The sequence below is a fragment of the Manis pentadactyla genome, chromosome 7 (assembly GCF_030020395.1).
Source record: "Manis pentadactyla isolate mManPen7 chromosome 7, mManPen7.hap1, whole genome shotgun sequence".
Taxonomy (NCBI): domain Eukaryota; kingdom Metazoa; phylum Chordata; class Mammalia; order Pholidota; family Manidae; genus Manis; species Manis pentadactyla.
The window spans coordinates 80,934,058-80,955,229 of NC_080025.1; the positions used below are offsets into that span (position 1 = coordinate 80,934,058).

The following is a 21,172-nucleotide window of genomic DNA, read 5'->3' on the forward strand; positions in this document are numbered from 1 at the left end:
AAAATAGAGACATGACCAGCTACAATAGCATTCATTCAAAACTACTAGTGTGTTTTTTTTTCTGCAGCCATCTTTCTCCTTTTTTCTTTGCCGTTAGGTGTGAAACCATGTATTTACTTTCCTTAGTGAGGCCCAGATTAGAGACAACTCCAGACCAAACCAACTAAACACACAAAAATTGCTAAGAGCACATTGTGCCAGAAAATTCATCTGTAGGTTTCTCCAGGTTGAAGCATTTTTGTCAGGGGATTAGGAAACAGATAACAGTTTTCAGCACTGTGTTCTAGGTTACATATTTATTTAGTCTATTTCCTCGCAACTCCCACCTACCTAACTGCTTGAAACTATAGGACGTTGGCTGTCTTCACTTCCATCTTTCCCAGTCTCTCCTTTATTCATATCAGTCATGCTCCAGTCCTCTTTTTTTTTACTCTTCTGAGGTTTTTTGCCAAGATCTCCATGGCCACACTATTGTTAAATCCTGGGACAGTTTTGATGTGAATCTTGTCAAACCTCTGACTGGCATTTATCCCCGGTGCCTCTCCTGCTCTTGCTCAGACACCGCGCTTCTGGCACTCAGACCCCTGCCTCTGAGGATCCTTCACAGGCTTCTCTGATTTCCAGCTCCAACACTGCTGCTACTGGGAAACATGTCCTAGGGCCCTCCTCTGCCCACCTCATAATCCTTCCTGGTTGATCCCACGCACACATTTTCTTTCAAAAAATTGCTATTTCTCTTACAATTTGATTTCTATTAAGAAAGAAAAAAGGTACATTATTAATGACCACATGAGAATCACCATGCTGTTTTGTTCACCAGATTTAACCACTTTGTAGGTAGTTAAGAAGTAGCACATGTTAAGAAAACATAAGAAAATTAAATTTTTCTTGGCTTGTTGAAATGAGGTGCATTTTTCATCTTGTAGATTGTGTCTATTGTATCTATATAGGCATGCCTCCTTTAATTGCATTTTCCTTTTGTGCTTCACAGATATTGTGGGTTTTTTTTAACCAATTCACGGACAGCAGCAGCCCTGTCTTGAGCAAGTCTCTTGGTTTCATTTTTCCCAGGACATTTGCTCACTTTGTGTCTCTGTGTCACATTTTGGTAATTCCCACAATATTTCAAACTTTTTCACTATGCTTATATTTGTTATAGTGTCTGCGATCTGTGATCTTTGGTGTTGCTATTGTAACTGTTTTGGGGCACCAGGAACTGTGCCCATGTAGGACAGTGAACTTAATTGATAAATGTTATGTGTTCTGACTGCTCCATGGACTGGCCATTCCTGCATTTCTCTCCCTCTCCTCAGACCTCCCTATTCCTTGAGACACAACAAGATTGAAATTAGGCCAACTAATAACCCCACAATGTCCTCTAAGTGTTCAAGTGAAAGTAAGAGTCATATGTCTCCCACTTTAACTAAAAAGCTAGAGATAATTAAGTTTAGTGAGGTAGACATGTCAAAAACCGAGACAGGCTGAAGACTAGGACTTTTGCACCAGTTAGCCAAGCACTGAATGCAAAGAAAAAGTTCTTGAAGGAAACTCAAAATGTTACTGCAGTGAATACATGAATGATAAGACAGCAGAACAGCCTTATTGCTGACAGGGAGAAGTTTGAGTGGTCTGGATAGAAGGTCAGACCAGCCACAGCATTCCCATAAGCCAAAGCCTAACCACAGCAAGGCCCTAACTCTCTTCAAGTCTGTAAGGGCTGGGAGAGGTGAGGAAGCTGCAGAAAAGTTGGAAGCTAGCAGAGATTGGCTCATGAGGTTTAAGGAAAGGTGTCATCTCCATACATCAAAGCGCAAGGTGAAGCAGCAAGTTATCCAGAAGATCTCATTAAAGTCATTAGTGAAGGTGGCCATACTATACTACATTTTTAATGTAGATGAAACAGCCATTTATTGATAGAAGATGCCATCTAGACTTTCAGAGCTAGAGGGGAGAAGTCAATGCCTGGCTTCAAAGTTTCAAAGGACAGGCTGACTCTCTTGTTAAGGGCTAAAGCAGCTGGTGACTTTAAGTTGAAGCCAGTGCTCATTTACCATTTGTAAAATCCTAAGGTCCTAGGAATTATGCTAAATCTACTCTGCCTGTATACTAGGAACAACAAATCCTGGGTGATAGCACATCTGCTTTTAACATGGTTTACTGAATATGTTAAGCCTGCTGTTGAGACTGCTGCTCAGAAAAAAAAAAGATTCCTTTCAAAATATAATTGCTCATTGACAATGCACCTGGTCACCCAAGAGCTCTGATGGAGAAGGACAATGAGATGAATGTTGTCTTCACACCTGCTAACACAACATCCATTCTGCAGCCCATGGATCAAGGAGTCATTCTGACTTTCGAAATTGTCTCCTGACTTCCACTTTTTACATGGGTTGCTTTCCTCACAGTGATGGATATTTATTAAAAGGAACTGTAATGTCTGCACTAAAAAAAAAGAATGTACATAGACCCTTAACTAGAATTTGGCCACAGTAACCAGTCCCCTACTTGTCCCTGATGTATGTGCCCCTGTTTGAAATGCCTGGTTATAGTCACAAATTCCTCTGTCAGTAAGCAAATTATTTCTTTTCTAGGTGAGTGTGGGGTTAATAATTGCACAAATCCCTCTGTCAGTAAGCAAATTATTTCTTTTCTAGGTGAGTGTGGGGTTAATAATTGCAAGCTTCTAAATGCCCCAAACACAGCTCTTTCTGCTTCTAAGAAAAATGGCTGTTCTTCATACATTATTGCTCTATTTCTAAAAATGTTCTTAGTCTCCAGGTGGCCCCAGGAAAGGTGGTACTGTAGCCTCTGACCTAAGCAGTCCTTCCCTCTTCCTGCTGCTACCTTTTTATTCTAGCATTTTTGTGACATTTCCAAGCTCAAACCACATGGAAATCCAAGTTCACTGCCCCAGATTACAGTTAGTCATCCTCTTACTGTGTCATTAGTTGATGCCACTTAGTCAATACTTTCCAGGGGTCAAATAAAGGGGAAACTGAGGAAGCCTTCATCAAAGACATAATGTTTAAACCAAGCCTTATAGAATACATAGGGGTCTGCCATGCAGAAAAGAGAGAAAGGAAACAGCATGTATGAAGATACAAAGGCAAACATACCAAAAACAAGCCCACCCTAGTACACATGGGATTATTAAGCAGTATGGATGGAGCCTAAGGTGAGAAGGGAATGATAAAACAGCATGAAAGCTGGATTGTGAAGGGAGTTATAAGCCCTGCTGAGAAGGTTGGAGCTCATCATATAGGTAATGGGGAATAGGGCTTTGAAAATAATCTGATGTGTATCTTAGAACAGTTATGATGATTCTATGAAGTATTGACATGCCAACCAATAAAGTAAGGAGAACATTGAAAGATAATGGAAGCCATAGAGGAGGGGATAGGTCTGAGAGAGATTTCTGAGGTCTAGTTGGTAGGACTCAGTGACTTAATGGAATATGAAAGAAGTCAAGAGCTAAAGGTAAGCTTGGAAGATGGCCTGCATGGTGATGCCATTAACTGAGGTGGGACAACAGGAGTAAAGCTGGAGATGGACTTGGACTTATCATTGGAACTTGCCACCTCTTTTGTGGTTTAAGCAGTGTAAGGGGATGTTAAGATCTCTATTCCCTCTCAAAACCCCAGCTGCTTCTCTTAAGAATAAGGGATGCTAATTTGATTGATCAAACAAGGCAGGAGCAATGTATATTAAAATGCCAAGCATATAAGGGATCTCTAATCTCTGGGTCTCTCTCTCTCAGACTGCAGAAGGATCAGCTCATTTGCACACACACACACTCTCTCTCTCTCTCTCTCCCTCCCTCTCTCTACAAGATACATTTAAAAATGCCAGCTTTATTGAGGTATAATTGACATAGAATAAACTGCACCTATTTAAAGTGTACAATTTTATAACTTTAGAGGTATGTACAATAGACCCATTTATTTTCTGCTTTGTATTTCATAAGTTTATATTCTGGTCTTTATTATTTCCTTTCTTTCACTTATTTGAGGTTTAATTTTCTTTTCCTTTCTGGTTTCTTAATGTGCCTGCTTAAGCCATTAAGTTGAGACTCTTGCTCTTTTCTAGTAGTCATTTAGGGCTACAAATTTCCTCCAAGGGCTGCTTACTTTAGTAGTATCCCACAAATTCGATATATTGTATATTTACTTTTACCATCCAAAACACTTTCTGATTTCCTCTTTAATTTCTTTTTTTGATCTGTAGATCTAGAAGTATTTTATAGGATCTAAAAATATTTGAGATTTTTTTCCAAATACATATTTGTATTGGTTTATAATTTAATTTCACTGTAATAAGAGAACATACTTTTTACGACTTGAATTCTTTTACATTGATTGGCACTTATTTTATGGCCCAGAACATGTACCCTTCCCCATATTCCATGAATCTGGAGGTTTTCTGGCCTGGCTGGTGTGACCGCACTGTCATTTCTATGCTGTCCATCCAGTTCGGTTCCCAGCTTTGGAAGTTTCCTCATATGCGTTTCCTCATCTGTGTGTACTTGGCTAAATATGGAGACCAGCTGCTTAAGTCCCAAGTTCTCATTCTGTGAATGTCTCTCCTTTTCAGGTCTCTGCCCTTATGCTCTGAATTCCATCCACTGTGGTCTCCCTGGACTCTCAGCTGTTTGCTTTGACCCAGGGAGGTGCCAGATCTGCCTAAGTTCTCCCTCTCTGCACTACAATCTGGAAATACTCCCAGAGCGGTGGCCTGGGGCAATTTTAGGACTCACTTCATTTTCTTTCCTGGCTATTGGGAATCACTGTTCTTCCTTGATTGATTTACAGTGTTTTGCAAACTATTGTTTCCTACTTTTTGTTTATTTTTAGTGTTTAAGGAGTGAAGTGATATCTGGTCCCTGTTGCTTCATCTTGGTTAGAAGTGAAGTCAGTCATCCCTCGCTTGCTTTCTTCTTCCAAGAAGCTGTAACAGTAGACATGCCAGAGCCTTTTCCTACATGGGAAGAGACCCAGCCTACAGCCTCACTCTTCTCTCACAGGTCAGCCGGGCCAGGGGCTATAGGCTCCCATATGCAGCCAAGGCAAGCCTGGGGGTAGGAATTTGTACCTGTCAGCTTTTACAGTGGTTGAAAATAATCCCAGGTCATGGCTGATCAAAAGTTTCTTTCTTGTTCACATGTCATGAAAGCTGTAGTTAGTTCCAGGTCAGCTGGGCTCAGCTAGCTTGGCTTAGTTCTACTGGGCTTTCCTGGGCTCATTTCAGCTCTGTGCATCTTATGCCAGAACCAAAGGTGAAGTCATGTTCTTTTCTTGGCGAAGGTCAAAAGCAAGAGGCACAAAGCATGCAAACTCATGTAAAGCTTCTGCTCCATCACAGCATACCTCACATCTGTGCACATTTGATTGGCCAAAGCAGGTCAGTAGCCAAACTCTAAGTCAGATGTGTGGGAAAGTACTCTCTACCTACAGGGAGCACAGCAAGGATAAAGAAAGAATAATTATGAACAAACAGTATAATCTTCCATAGCATTGAAAACTTGCTATCTTGCTGTATTTTCTGTACTATGTACTCTACTAGCACATAGAGATTTTTTTATAGTACTGAGTATATAACAGTATTTCACAGATTAATTTCATTGGACACTTACGTGGCTCTTGTCTCTTGTTTACTAGAAAGTAAGCTTCATAAGTGCAGAGACAGTGCCTGGCACATAGGAGGCAGTCGCTGTTGTATGAATGAATAAATGAATGTATATCTTTTTCTACCTACCTTTCGACCACATACAGGCACTAAGGAATGTACTAGAGGGCATTTGATTAGAAACTGTTTGGCCTAGGACCAAAGGATGCTACATGGTCCAGCCTGATCGCCAGACAGCTCAGCCTTGATGCTTGCCTCAAGGACAGGAAATGATGTGGAACTTTGCTTTCCTTTGCTGTTTTTCTCTGTACATATTTTTGTGGACATAGGGAGCTGGGGTTTGGTGCAATGCTCAGGCATTCCTGGGTTCTTGCATAATTCTAACTGAATAGCTTCCCTAACCACACCCGGTTAATGCTTGGCATGCTGAATGGCAACAAGGGGAGAAGAACACAAGGGGAGAAGATCAAGTCTTCGGTATTGGACCAGGTTTCTAGTGGTGTTTAGACCTTGACATTACATCCCTATGAGCCACAGGGGCTGGATCTGGCTCCCCAGAGCTCTGGGGCAGAACTCTTGGCCTATTTGTATTTGGAGTCAGTACAGGATTGGCTGCCCCAGATTATCCTGTTGTTAACTACATCCACCAGTGACCTCCAAGGACTCATGGCATATCCCCAGACACATCAACCTCTGGGGTCCATGCAGTCTTTGGGCACAGTAACCCCAGGATCTGCAAAGCACACTGTGGGCCACAGTAATCTCTGGAAACCCATAGCCTATTCCTGGGCTTCCCAAATCACCATGAACACTTACTTTGAAATTGGCTTTGGCTTTGGGGACACACTCAGAGGGCATTTCAGTGATATTAGTAATCATCTATTTCTTCAGCTGTGTGATAGATAAACAGGTTTTTATATGACTATTTTACTTTAAACACCTACTTATATGTAATTTACACTTTTTATAAATCAAATATTTCACAATTTAAAGAAATGTAAAAACAAGACAGAAATACTTGAACTTGAGAACAAGAAACTAAAACTTGAGTGAGATTCCATTTTCAACCATCAGATGAACAAGGATCAGATAACATACCACTCGATAGCGAGGAAATGAAAATGCAGATGTGTTCATAAATTAGGTGCAATCTTTAATGAGAGCACTTTGACTTACCTATTAAAAGTACACTTTCTGTCCTCACAATGTCACTTTATGAATATATCCTATAGATATACCTACACAAAGACTAATGTGTATAAGGCTATTCAATGAAGCCTTGGTTATAATGACAAAAGATTGGAAACATCTAAGAGTCCAGCAAAGATGGATTGGGTAAATAAAACGAACGGCTGCAAAGCCCTTAAGCCTAGGGTAGCTCTATCTATCGATATGGAATAAATTCCATAATGATAAATAAAAAAGTAAGAAAGAGAAGGAGAAAGGATGAAAAAAAATGGAGGGAGCAAAAAAAGGAAAATCCAAAGGGAAATGAACGGTGTTTCCAGAAAGTAGCAAATGGTTGAGTATAGCTGAATTGAAGAACTGTAAGGACCTGGAGGGAGATAAACGGGAGATGTAAGCAGCAGTGAGGTCCAGAAGGACCTTGAATACTACACTAAAGGTTTGCTCTGTGTCTTGAAGAAGATGGAGGGCCCCTAAAGCAATTCAAGGAGAATTGTTGGATTAGATGTTTTACAGTTCCAACAGCACTAGGGGTGGATGAAGATCAGAGGAGAGGGACAAGAAGGAGGTGAGGAGGCCAGTTCAGAAGCAGTGACAAACTCAGGGTGAGAGGAACGGGAAGAAGTAAGGTGGACTGGATGCACTCAACATCTGGATGTGGGAAGTCAGGGAGAGGACAGGGTCTGGGATGTTTTTCAGAGGCCAGATGAGGTCACCGTCTGGGTGATTGCACCATTCACAGAGAAATGGAACACAGAGGGACTGCTGGTTTGTGGTGAGGGTGGAGGGTGGTACAAAGCAAATTTAATAGACTTGGCTTGTAACATTTAGTATGGGAAAAGCCCAAATAACACTCTCAAATTTGAATAGGCATGATTTTAGCCAATTTTACTATATTTCACAGTATTTTTCTAATAGCTAAATATGTAACATACCACAGGGAAAGTCTATATGAATTCCAGTATTTATTTCTTGGAAGATTATAGATAAGACAATTTTAAAAGGCAAAAGTTTTTTGTTTTTTTTTCCCATCAGGAACATGTTCTGTTTCACTTTAAACAGCTGACAAGAATCTGGGCAGTGATTTTCTCATAATAGTATCAATTTGAGAAAAAAACCAAAGTTGATGATACTGAATGAAGGAAAACAGACAAATGATAAATTTAAGGCAACACCAACTAATATGCTAAGGAGAATATAACTGGAGAATTCATGTTATAAATTATATGAATTCTTAAAATTATGTTAAGACTTAAAAATTATGTTAAGAAACTGGGAGTGTGGAGTTCAAGGACAAATTTGAAGGATGTCGAAAACAAAATTGAAGCTTCTGGCTAATTTCAGAGGGAAATAGAGAAGTCTTTACTTTGCTGTCTTTGCAATCCACAAGTCCTAATTTATGATTAAGATGTGTAATTTCTGTTTGTTTTTGCTTCCAAGGTAGGACATTTTCTCAAGTCTCCTATTGATATGCAGTCATCTTAGGTTTCTATGTTCCACAGGAATATAAATATTTCGAACAAAAGACATACCGGTTTGTGCTTCTCCCTTACTCTAGTCACCGAGAACATCCTCGCAACATGGAAGGCATGCTCAGAATTAGAGGACAGGATGGAAATAGAAGCTAGTGAAACAGCCTGAAGGAAAAAGGACATTATTGACTGTCTTAAAATAAGTTTGTTAGGATAGAGTCATGGAGACATCTGTTCAAGTTAAAGCAGTGGGAGTTAGTGTTATCAAAAGAATGAGCTGCCTCAGGAGGAGATAATTGTCCTACCAGAAATGTTCACCCTAAGATTGCCCAGTCACTTAGGCATTTGTCTAAAGGGTACAAGCAATTAGAGAAGGCACAGGCCTAGAAGACTCTAAGGATCCTTGGCAATTCTAAGAGCCTACATTATCTTTTGAATAATTTTTTAAAAATTTTATATTGAACGTACAATAAAATGCACAAATATTAGTGTAGAGCTTGATGAATTTTGATATATGTATAAATTCATGTAATCACTGCCCAGGTCAAGATAGCAAACATTCTCACAATTTTTTTCCCTTCACTCTTTCGCCCAACCCCCACCTCCCTCCCCTATGGCAACCATTGGTCTGTTCTGTGTATGAGTTTACCTCAGATTTTTTGTTTGTTCATTTGCTTTGCTTTTTAGAATCCTTATATAAGTGAAATCTTATGGTATTTGTCTTTGTCTGACTTATTTTACTCAGATACCCCCTAGGTCCATCCATTATGTCACAAATGGCAAGATTTCATTTTTTTTATTGCTGAGTAATATTCCATTGTATGCATGTACCACATCTTTTTAATTTATTCATCTATTGATGGACATTATGGTGTTTCCATATTTAGCCTGTTGTAAATAATGCTGTGATAAACAGAGGAGTACATATCTTTTCAGATAAGTGATTTTATTTTCTGCAGTAGATTCTGAGAAGTGGAATTGCTAGGTCATGTGGTATTTCTATTTTTAGTTTTTTGAAAAAAATCTATACTGCCTTCCATAGTGGCTACACCAATTTTTAATCTCACCAGCAGTGTACAAGGGTCCACTTTTCACGTTGGCCATTTGTATGTCTCCTTTGGAAGAATGTCTATTCAGGTCTGCGCATTTTTCAATCTGATTATTTCGGGGTTTTTTGTTGTTCATTTGTATGAGTTCTCTATAATAATTTTGGACATTAAACTCTTATTAGATATATCATTTGCAAACATAGTTTCCCATTCAAGAGGCTGCCTTTACATTTTTTTTGATGGTTTCTTTTGCTATGCCCTTTAGTTTGATATAGTCCCACTTTTTATTTTTGCTTCTGTTTCCCTTGCCTGAGGAGACACATCCAGAAAAAAAATCACTAGTGCTAATATTCAAGAGTTAATGCCTATGTTTTGTTCTAGGAGTTTTATGGTTTAATGTCTTATATTTAGGTCTTTAATCCATTTTGGGTTTATTTTTGTATATGGTATAAGAAAGTGATCCAGTTTCATTCTTTTGCATTGTAGCTGTCCAATTTTCCCAGCACCATTTATTGAAGAGACCATCTTTTCTCCATTGTATATTCTTGACTCCTTTATCATATGTTAATTGATTATATAAGCATAGGTTTATATCTGAGCTAAGAGCTCCTGTTTTCTTAATGTGACTAAAGCAGGGTTTACAATTTCCTAACACTCAGTCTTATGTGACTTTAAATAAATTAGTTTAAATGGAAAAATTTCAAAAAAATTAATTATGTAAAATGATAAATAATGAATACTCTTAGAAATCAAATCAGTCCAATATTTAAAAAACTGAAATTCCATAAATGTATGTATGAAGTATGACTTGGAGCTATTCATATTTTGACAATCATATACACATATTCTAAAACATGTCCTATTTTAGTGTCACTGAACTAAAAGATATTATAAGGAAGGGGGAAAGTCCTGGACACTTCAACAGCATTAATCTCTCCTTGCATTGCTATTCATGAAAGACATTGAATTATGGATTTATAGACTGAAGGGCATAAATAGTTGAACACCTATAATTCCAAGTCAAGTAGTAGACTCCAACATTAGCATAATTCAGATGTTCCCTTGCTGGTTGTCAGGATCACCTGTAAATGACCCAGCCACATCCCAGACCGGCTTAGCCTGTGTTTCTCTGACAGTTTTTATGAAGCTGAGCATCTCTTCATGTTTATTGGCCATCTTCTTTGAATTGCCAATCCCTATTATTTTCCTATTTCTTCTTTTGTATTTTTTACTAACAAGATCTATTGGTTTACTAGAGGTATGAAAGGGGTCTATTACATGTTAAATGCAACTGTTTTTCTCTCACTTACATTTTGTTGTGTTTAGGATAAACATTAAGACTAAAATCACCAAGCCTAATTGTCATTTTATAAACTTAGCATGTTCTTCAAATACCTCCTTAGAGCATTTCTTGCAGTTAGCAAAGCTGAGGTTTCAACTAAATAAAAATGATAGAAATGATCACCTAAGATATGTTAACATTTCAATGGAGACTTTTCATTGTTAAAATTCTTAAACATCTTAGTACTTGATAGTTATAGACCTTGAGATGGGAGAATTATCCTGAGTTATCCAGATGGACCCAGTCTAATCACATGAGTCTTTAAAAGCAGGGAAACCTTCCTGCTATAGTTAGAGAATTAGAGAAATGGCAGCATAAGAGGATTCAACCTGCTATTGCTGGCTTTGTAGATAGAGGAAGGGCCACAGCCAAGGAATGTGGGCAGTCTCTAGAAGTTGGAAACAACTGAGTCTTCCCTAAATCCTCCAGAAGAAACCCAACTCCACAGATACCTTGATTTCAACCCAGTGAATATGCATCAGATTTCTAATCTACAGAACTGTAAGACAATATATTTGCTTTGGGTCATCTATGTTGACCATGCCCTCCTGATAGAGATGAGAAAGTATCATAAAGGAGGAGGCTTGCAAGTGGTCCTTGAATTATGAGGATTTGGTCAATCACAGAAGGAGGAGAGGATGATTCAGACAACGGGGTGAACCCAAGTCAACATTACAACCTGTTTGCATATTAGTTTTCTATGTGGGCAAAGTTGTGAAAAGTTTGAAAAAGGGAGTATAAGTACTTCTACTTCAGGCAAAAATAGTAGGCTAGACACTCTGAAGTGGCTTTCTACATTCCAACAATCATATGGTGGTTAATATATGCTTTGTAATGAATTCCTGGGCTTCCAGGAAATAATACCCAAGCCTTCCATCCCACAACAAAATATGTGGTAATAGCCATCTATGTAACTCAGAACCACTTTCATGCTGAGAGCAGCTAAAAAAAGATTAAGAAAAAACAGCCACCTAGAAATTATGAAAGTGCTAATAGGATTATAAGTAATTACCAGGCATGCAGATGGGATCCAAAAGGTACACCCAGAACCCAGAACAGTTTTTGTTGTGGTAGAGTTTCCCACCTAAAAAAAGTGGCTGAGAGGCTGATTGGCACAAATAAGAAATAGAAAGTGCTAGCCACAAAAGAAAAGATGGATAAATTTGATCTCATTAAAATTGAGAACTTTCACTTAAAAAAAAAGTAAAGTAAAAAGGCAACCCACAAAGATATTAGTAAAAATAATGAACAAAAAGTTTGATTTCAGCATATATAAGTGCAATATACTGAGTCATAAGAAATATATATATGGCCATTAATATGACCAACTATATGTTTCCTGGGAATATTTGGTTTTCATCCACAGTCCCTGAAAACACTGCAGAGTCTTAAAGGTGAAATGGGTGTCTTGTCATGTTAATGACAAACTTTTGGACCCACCCAAGGGCAGGGCTGGGGATTGAATTGGCCAATGGCCAATAATTTAGTCAAGGACACCTATGCAATGAAGCCCTCACAAAAACCCCTGAGAAGAGCTTATCACTGATCTCTGGGACTCTGTTTCCTTGTCAGAGAGAGCTTCTACAATTGAGGAACCAGAATGCCTCCGCATACCACCGAGCCAGGCCACAAGCTCCACAAGGATAGAAGCTCCTTAATTTGAAACTTTGCCCTATGTGTCTGTCACTCCAGGGTGGAAGGATGTTCCCAGCCCTGGGCAAATCACCTGTGAAACTGAAATAAGTCAAAGAAAAGGATAGGTTGGGAGAAACTGTTTTTTTAATTGCTCACAGCTTGCTTGAATTCACTATCTAGGCCTGGCCCTTCTGGCTCCTTCCACCATGGCAGCTCATGCTCTGCCCCCTTGGCATGCTCTCTACTTCCTGCCCACCCCTTCCAAGAGGAGCTCCATTAGTGGGCCCTTGGTGACTGGCAGATACCAGAACAATTAGTACTAGGAATGGAGGGGAGGAGAGAATGGCCTGTTATCTCTCCACCCCTTGCCCCAGAGGCTTCGGGTAACCCAGAGATAAACACCTGTTGATATGTAAATGGCTAAGGCCAAGTGGGAGATTCTGGAAATTCTGAAATTTAGACAGTATCTCTTCATCTGGCTATTAACTTTTATCCTTCACTAAACTGGTAAGCCTAAGTGTTTTCCTGAGTTCTGTGATCTGCTCTAGCAAATTGAATCTAAGGGGGAGGTCGTGGGAACCTCCAATCTATAGTTGGTAGCTCAGAAGCACAGGTAAACTGCCTGGGGCTTGTGACTGGCATCTGGAGTTCAGGGGTGTGGGTGTTGGGGGGTGTGGTGGATGGCAGTCTTTAGGATAGAGCTCTTAACCTGGGGAATCTGGGACTGTCTCTGGGCAGATAGCATCAGAATTGAGTTCTCAGATACCCTGTTAGTGTTTGAGAAATGCTTAGTGTTATGTGTGGAAAAAACCCCTGACCCTTATGCTTACACACATTGGAATTGGGTCCAGGAACCTGATTGGAGTTATACTACTATTACTGCTATGTATAATACTATTACAGTTGTTGCATATGAAAGAATACATCACAATAAGGAACTTCTGAAATTCAATAAGGAAAAGACAAATGACCCAACGGAAAAATCTTTCTGAAGTATAAACAGACATTTTACTAAAGCTGCAGCACAATGGTAAATAAATATGATAAGATGTCACCAGAGAAAGGCAAATGAGAGCAAGATATTGTTTTACACCTACTATTGGCCAAATGAAGAGGTCTGACAATACTAAGTGTTGACAAGAATATCAAGCAATAGGAGCTCTTATACACACTGGTGGGGATTTAGAATGAATTGGTTGAAACTCTTGGGGAAAAATTGGTATGATACACTATTTATTAATATGCTACAGTACAGTATACATCCTAGAAGAATACTGGTGCACACACCCGAAGCTGTGCATATGACACTCATAGAAACACTGATGGATAGTGAAAACAATTAAATAGAAACAATCTAATTGATCATAGCCAAGCACTGGTTAAATATGGTGTGATATACTCACACAAATATTATACAACTATGAAAGTAAATGAATATGTATGAATTATAATGTAATATATCAAGTTCAAAGAAATACATATTATGAAACAAATTTTCTAAAGCTCAAGAAAAAAACCTAAATAAATAAATATTTAGGAATGCATTTAGACATGGTAGAACATATGAATTAACTATAGTATTGAGTGAAAATTATAAGATTGAATGTGTAACAAAAAATAATAAACTGCAGAAGACTGGAGTATGATACCATTTTTATGAAGCTCTAACGATGATGTATTGTTTAGAGATACATAGAAATACATGTGATATTACATGAATGTCAGCACAAACCCGGATTAAAATTCTGCCAACCTGAATTGAGTAGCAAAATAGCAAATTGAAGTGGTAAACACAAAATTCAAATGGGATATCCCCGGCAGGGAACAGGGAGCTAAGATGGTGCAGGGCACACAGGAACCTTCAGTAGAACTGATTATGTTTGATTAATTCTCTGTGTGATGTGTTCACTGGCATTCAACTTTTATCATGTTTTTCAAATTCCAAGTGTATTGCATATATTCGTTTGTAAAACCAGATATTAGATAATACGAATTTACTTAAACTGCACAAAATTATTCTTTTTTAAGATGGCTGTTCTCCCAGCACCCTTCTTCCTTGATTGCCCTTTTGGTACTGCTGAACTTGAATGAGGGTCACAGGCTGAAAGAAGAAAGTGTTGTGAGATGATATACAAATGCTGTCTGAGAGCATCTCAGAACTACTGACCTGCCCAGACTGGATGTCGCAAAATTACTATAAAATGACAGAGCCAGTTCTCTACTGCTCTGTTGGGTCATATTTCAATTTGGTGGCTCATTTTGCAGTATAAGTCTTATCTTTAAAATATCTGCTCAAGAGTGGATGGACTTCCAGTAATCCTTGGCTGTCAAGCACCTTCTCCATCTGCTAAAATTGAAAGCTTCACTTGCATATTTTAAAGAAAGGATGAAAAACTTCCTTTGTTTAAATTGCAACTTTTGTTGTAAACATATAGTTTAAGTACATAATAAAGGTTTATTTTTCCCAGATATGTTGGAGGAGTGGGGAGTGACATGTTAATAAATTTGAATTAAGTAACTTTAATTTAAATTGGTTTTTAATCACTTTCAGGGCAAGTGAGGCAAAAATTGAACCGTGCTCACCATCCCTATCCTTACCCCAGCTCTTCTCATCCCCCAGAACCATTCCCTCTCACTGGGTTCCCCCAAGCAGGATATCTCTCTTATCTTGCCACCTCCCATGTGCAAACATACTCCCATCACTTCTAATTCCCAAGCCCCAGTGCTTCCCTACCACTTCCCTTTTACTACTGGCAGAGCTGTGAAGGGGTTGGGCACTGAGGAGTTGGGAGGGACTGGGGGGCCGGGGATTCTGGGGGAATGGGCTGGGGCAGGAGTTTAATCTGACATAATACATAGAATAGGAGTTAATGGCAATCAGTACCACACTGCAGGCTGCAAAGGAGACAGAGCCCTTGTACTGCCCTTACACAGCCCTGTGTCAAATTCCCCAGAGCTGCCACATTTTAGTTAAGTTCCTTAACTTCTCAGAGCCTCAGCTTCTTCATCTGTAAAAATAGTAATACATACATCCCAGGGTGGTCATAAGGATTCAGTTATGTTTATAAATTGTAAATACTCAACATATTCTCAAATATGGTGTTTTATTTGTATTGGGTGAATATGTTGAAATTATAGAAGTTCTTCCTAGTAGATTTGGCTTATTACAGGTTGATTTACTCACTCATCCTTGAATGCATATTTCTTGACATTCCTTTTCACTGTTGAATCTATTTCCTGAGCCGTTACAGCCACTGAACCAAAAGCGGGCACAGGAGTTGACCTGCTTGTCATAATACCATCGAACCACATATTCACCACAATTTCCTGGCATTAGGGCTTCCAAACATCTAGGATCTAGAATGAGAAAAGGATAATGTATTATTAGAGATTTTCCTTTCACTAGAAAGAGAAGTAAAAACTTTGTGAAGTTTATGTTTCATGCACACTAATACACCAACTAAGAAATGATGGTTCTAACTTAAAGAAGTGCTCCCTAATACCCAGGGTATTTCCTCCACCACCTGAAACTTTGCCGTTAGGTGTACATTCCTTTGAAAACATGAAAAATTTTTTATATGTATGAATCCCCATTAAAAATGCATTATTTCCCTGAAGGCAGAACATAGAACCTTCATTGGCTAATACTCTTGAGGAGATTAGTTGACCGGAGAAAAATATAGGACTTCTTCACTTGCTTTGTACTTAATTTAAAATCAAATTAGTATTGGGAAAGATTATTTTGACCATCTGTACACATTCTCTCCCAGTTTGTTTGTAGGTAGCACCACCATTTGCACAGGTAATTTTGCCTACTAAAAAAGGAAAATCCCTGGGATCTCTTTACATCACAGTGTTCTTTTAAAAAGAGCAGCTCTTGCAAGACAATAAAAAGATAACCTTAATGTAACTTTTAAAAACGTTTCAGAAACATTTCCACTATTTAAAAACAAAAACAAAGGAGAGCTACAACAATACAATGAAGCCACTGGTTAAATCTCTTCATTTCATGGCTCCTTAGTGCCCTGATTGGTATTTCTTATCTCAGGAGGTGATTCCAAGATGAGAAAAACCATAAGAAAAGACCAAGTAGGTGATTGCTGCCTAAGACTTGTATTCTGTGAGGCAGTTTATATTCTATAAGCCTAATTTCTCAATAGCAAAAAAAAGCTCTCTCTCCATCTCCCATAATCATTCCTTCAAGTTTAGAGTTTATCTCGATTCTGATATTTTCTAAAGCTAACCTCTAAATCTACCTCTCCTAGGAAGACTCCTGAGCTCAAATGGAAAGAGGCAATAGACTTTCATTACCTCTGCTCTTAAAAATAGCTAAATAATAATGCAGTGTGTAACTTCTCATGCCAATCTAAGCTTCTTTTGGACAAGGATGCCGTCTCACTTGCCTATTTTTCAGAAACTATGTATATAACGATTAATTTCTATAGATACCAATTCCATAGAAAATATACTGATGAATTGGAATCTAGATTCTATCTTGTTCTCTGTCTTCTACAATCCAGGGGTGAAAAATTCAAATGTCTCCATGTGTGACGGCCACATATAAGATAATAGGGAGTGGTTGGAGCTATGGTAAACAGGAGAGCACAATTGTCTCCACAGGCATTCCAATTAAAAATAACAATAATAAACACTATAAGGGTGTTAACATTTTTTTAATTGACCAAATCTGTACCACAGCCAGCCAGTTTTCTAATTCTCTGCATAATAAAATGACCCTCCCTGTTTAGAGCCAAGCATGTTCTCTCTGGGTGAGATCATAGAGCATCATCTCTGCCTTCTCATTGTAGGTGCAGCAGCTGCTTGGCAGATACCTCTTACCTCTGTGCACCACCTTTCCCGGCTGCAAGTTCAAAACGGGACTTGGAGTTCTGGCTTCCAGACCTTCTGTCCCATCCTCTGCAGGGCTGGGCAATGCCCACTGGATGGCAGCCACCTCAGATGAAGGGGTGGTGGCCAGGCTATCAGCCCAGGTAGGCTCAGGGGCCTCGTTCTCTTTGTTCTGGACTCCTGGCACTGTGACCTACAACAAAAATTCAGTTTTGTTTCTGGCAATACCAAGTCAATACAACTAGTTTGCTTTTAGGAACATTTAAGGAAAAGTTCAGCATTTCCACTTCTCTCCAACTCTCAAAAAATTAATTATGTCAATAAAAGCTCAGGAAATGAGGCCCCTCTCTATGTCATGCATTCCTGAATACCTAAGTTACAGATTTTCCCACCACTTTGTGTGGGTCTGTGTGTATATAAACACACACACTTCCCACCTCCAGGCATAGCTGTTTTTGTGCTGGGCCTTCCAGAGAGCTGCATGAAAAGCATGAAAGATGTGAGGTTGGAGGAGTTGATTTTCATTCTTTTCTTAGTCACTGGTATGAGGAGGGAAAGTAACCACTAACTTATTTGACCTTTATTTTTTTTCATGGCTTTTCCTCATCATTTCCTAACACTGGAGAACTTAACAATAAATTGCGGACTATTTGCCACACACTCAACCAACTTTGAGTGGGAATTGGGATGGCAGAGGACAATAATACAGCTAAAATGAAAACAATAGCAATCACTGTTTATCTCATCCCTTCATCTGCACCCCAGCAAATGCTAAATGCTGCCAGATGCATAGCTTCTAAGAAGTTCTGAAAAATGTTGGCTAGCTAAGGAACAAAGGGTTATAATTTCGAAAGCAAGTTGTCTGAACTAAAATTCTAAGTTTCATCTAAACTGCTGATATATGATGAAACAAGGAAGAAAAGGTGTTCAGCTTCACAAAAAAAGAAAAGAGTCATGTCTGTTATTCTTTACAATGCCAGGAGCTATGTCAGTCTTTTCTGGGACCAGTAAGTCCTTGTTTTCTTTTCCCTGAGCGCCACATGGAATTGAATCATTCATCCATCTCAGTCCTGGCACAATGTGGTCATTTATCCACTGTGTAAGGCCCTCTCTTGTTTATCTGTCTGTTTACATTTTGTTTATTTAAGTAGTCAAGTCTGTGAACTAGTAAAGTCATTTTCAATGATTTCTTACCTTTGGTTCCTGTCATCCTGTGTGACCAGAGCCAGCCTTCTCATCAGCTGCTCTTTGCCATCTTTGATTCTGTACACACACACACACACACAAACATACACACACACGCACAGTGGGGAAGGGCTGATGAATTCTATTACTAGTGTACATTTTTGCAGATTAGAGTGCCACTAGGTAAATCAGAGCAAATGTTTCCATTGGGATTGGTCTGGGTGTGAGCCCTATATAAAGGGCATTCAATGCTGTAGTGACTTTGCACTAGGCCTAAAACACAACTTTTGGTAGAAATGAAGGTAAAATAGAGAATTTCTTGGTGCTCCTCTTCCTTTAAGAATGATCTTGTATGTACATATGACAGTTTGAATGTGAACTTTTGTTACAATCATAGAATGAGAATTTTAAGGCCAGAGGAAAACTGTCAGTACCCCATTTTCTATGGGAGAATCTAAAGCTCCAAATGATAAAGGAACTTCACCAAAATTATTGGTAAGCTAGAGGCAGAAGTCTGAGAAAAGCCTGTTTCAGGGAAAAAAATACTGTGTTCTTTTATTCCTTGTACATATTTCATTTTAAGAAAAAAATAAGTTAAAAGCTTATAAAAAGAAAAAGCCAATGGTTGACAGGCTAGACTTCATATATTAGCGTCTGTCAGGTGAGAATGTTCCTCTGAAGTGTACTAGGCTGAAGTTTTCTTAAAGGAATTAACTCTGTCTTTAAATCATTACGTTGTTCGAGTCTTAAGACCTCAGAAGCTTCTCTTTATCTCTTGTAAATTTAGGAGTGTGTGTTTTCTTTCTCAATCATACTACCATCTGGGAATCTGACTACAAGAGCATTATACTTAAGGTTCTAAAACAAAAGAAATTATGATCTTTTTTATAAATGAGAATAATTTTATCTTTTGGCCTGTGAGATTTCAGACTGCTTAAACAAATGCATAATTGTTATAGTTTGCCATTTTTTAAATTTTCTTCCTTATTACAAAGACAAACATGTTCACCGAAGGGAATTTAGAAAATCTGGACAGGCAAGAAGAAAATAGAAATCACAGGTGATTCCAGCTCCCAGGTATCAGGTGTATTTTTTCCCCAGTCTTCTTTTTATGTGTATACTTTTTTAAGAAAAAAATATACTATGTTTGATTTCCTTTTTTCTTTTTTTTCATTATTTAATATATTATGGTTCCACATATTTTACTGGAACTCTATAGCATCATTTCAAATATAGACTATACATAACTATAATGGCCTTTTAAGCATTGAATTTATTTCCTTTTTTTCTCTTTTCTTTCTGTTAGAAACCACATGGCTGATTGCTGGCTCAAAGATCACACATATTTGAGACTTTTGAGACCAAGCCCAAAAAAATTTTTGCAGTTTGCACTCTCACTAGAGAGTGTCTTTTCTTAAACTCTCGCCATTTACAAGATGTTATGAATGAAAAAAAGAGATAATTGCCAGTTTTATGGGTGAAACATTCCTCAATATATGCCTCCATAGCCCTGCCACAGTCTGTCTCCCCAACATTTACAACATTGCCCTCTGCTCTTCCCAGCATATCTTGCTGCACCTTTCCTTCCTTCCTTCCCTCTCTCCATTCTGCCTCAGGCTCCCAAAGTCAACCCTCCCAACGTGCCAGGGAAAAGTTGGTCCCCATAGATGAAACCTTTCCTAATTTCTTTTTTGTTGTTGTTGTCTTTAAAAAAAATTTTTTTTAAAGCAAATCAAATCACAGAGTGAGAGGAAATGCTTGCAAATCATAATATAATAAGGCATTAATATCCAGAATATATAAAGAACTCTTAAAACTCAATAATAAAAATAACCTGATTTAAAAATGGAAAAAAAATTTTTTTTATAGCATAGAACAGCAACTAGTAGTCACTGGGTATATCAGAATGAGACTGAGAAAGAAAGAGGGAGAGAGGAAGAAGGGAAGGGGGAGGGAAGAGGGACTTTGGATGAATTATTCAGTTCCTCTAGGCTTTAATGTCCTTGGTTTAAAATAGGAAATATTAGACCCTAACATAATTCCAACTCTGAAAGTGGGAGTTTAGCAGCCCCAAACTTTACTGGTTGCCTCTGGAGAGAAGGAGAACGAGACTTGAGGAAAACCAAGGACTAGAGCTTGATGTGAAGCAAGAGTGGGTGAACAAACAGAAACACTGGTTGCATCTCAGATGTCTGTTGCATGTGTTCTCTGTGCTTTTTATCAATCTTAAAAAAAGCAAAAGCTTGCCTACCATGCAGAGCTTTTGTTTTTAGGTTTAAGTGTGGCATTTCTACTCCTGCTGCACTGGCCCACCTTGGAGGAGATGGACGGTCCTGGTTTCAAGCAGGGGTACACTCACCCCAGTAAAAAGACAAAGAAGCAGAGACTAGGGACAGGTGAGAGGCCAGCACCTGGAGTCCAGGGCTGCTGCTTGCTGCCGGACAAGCTGATAAGTTATCATCAGCCACTTTCAGCCTCAAAGCAGATCTTCAAGGGGAGGAAAACATTTCCAGCATCATCCTGGGGATGTAAATGTATGAGCTAAAGGAGGCTTACTAACCAGGCACCACACAGTTCCCAAAGGTTGTCATTTTGTTTATGATTTCCAAACATTTTCCTTATAATTCATTACCCTGCATCTTGCATATACTGCAGATAAGCTCTTCACATCTGAGCTCATGTCTTCTCTGGGTGAATGCTAATGATCAGCTGCATTAGACCAGGTGTTCAGACTGAGCTCTCCCCATCAATGTGGGTCCGTGCTTCTCCTGGTTGGCTGTGGGGGTTCTGGGCTTGCCAGCTGGCTCTGCAGCCAGGGCCTGCGAGGTGCCCGC

At 38.9% G+C, this 21,172-nt stretch overlaps 1 protein-coding gene across 3 annotated transcripts in view; it reads right to left on the minus strand.

The window, feature by feature from the left end:
* Positions 1 to 466: 466 nt before the first annotated feature.
* COL28A1 (collagen type XXVIII alpha 1 chain) overlaps positions 467 to 21,172 on the minus strand; it is a 178,389-nt gene continuing 157,683 nt past the window's right edge. The window contains exons 34-36 of one of the 3 annotated variants that reach the window (XM_057504546.1): positions 17,145 to 17,346; positions 15,490 to 15,662; positions 467 to 751 (exon numbers count right to left, since the gene is read on the minus strand). In XM_057504546.1, the coding sequence (XP_057360529.1) occupies positions 15,490 to 15,662; positions 17,145 to 17,346 (375 nt within the window). In that variant the 3' untranslated portion in view covers positions 467 to 751. Of the gene's footprint in view, positions 752 to 12,809; positions 14,407 to 15,394; positions 15,663 to 17,144; positions 17,347 to 21,172 lie in introns of those variants that run through there. The other 2 variants (XM_036894570.2, XM_036894569.2) reach the window with 2 other exon arrangements.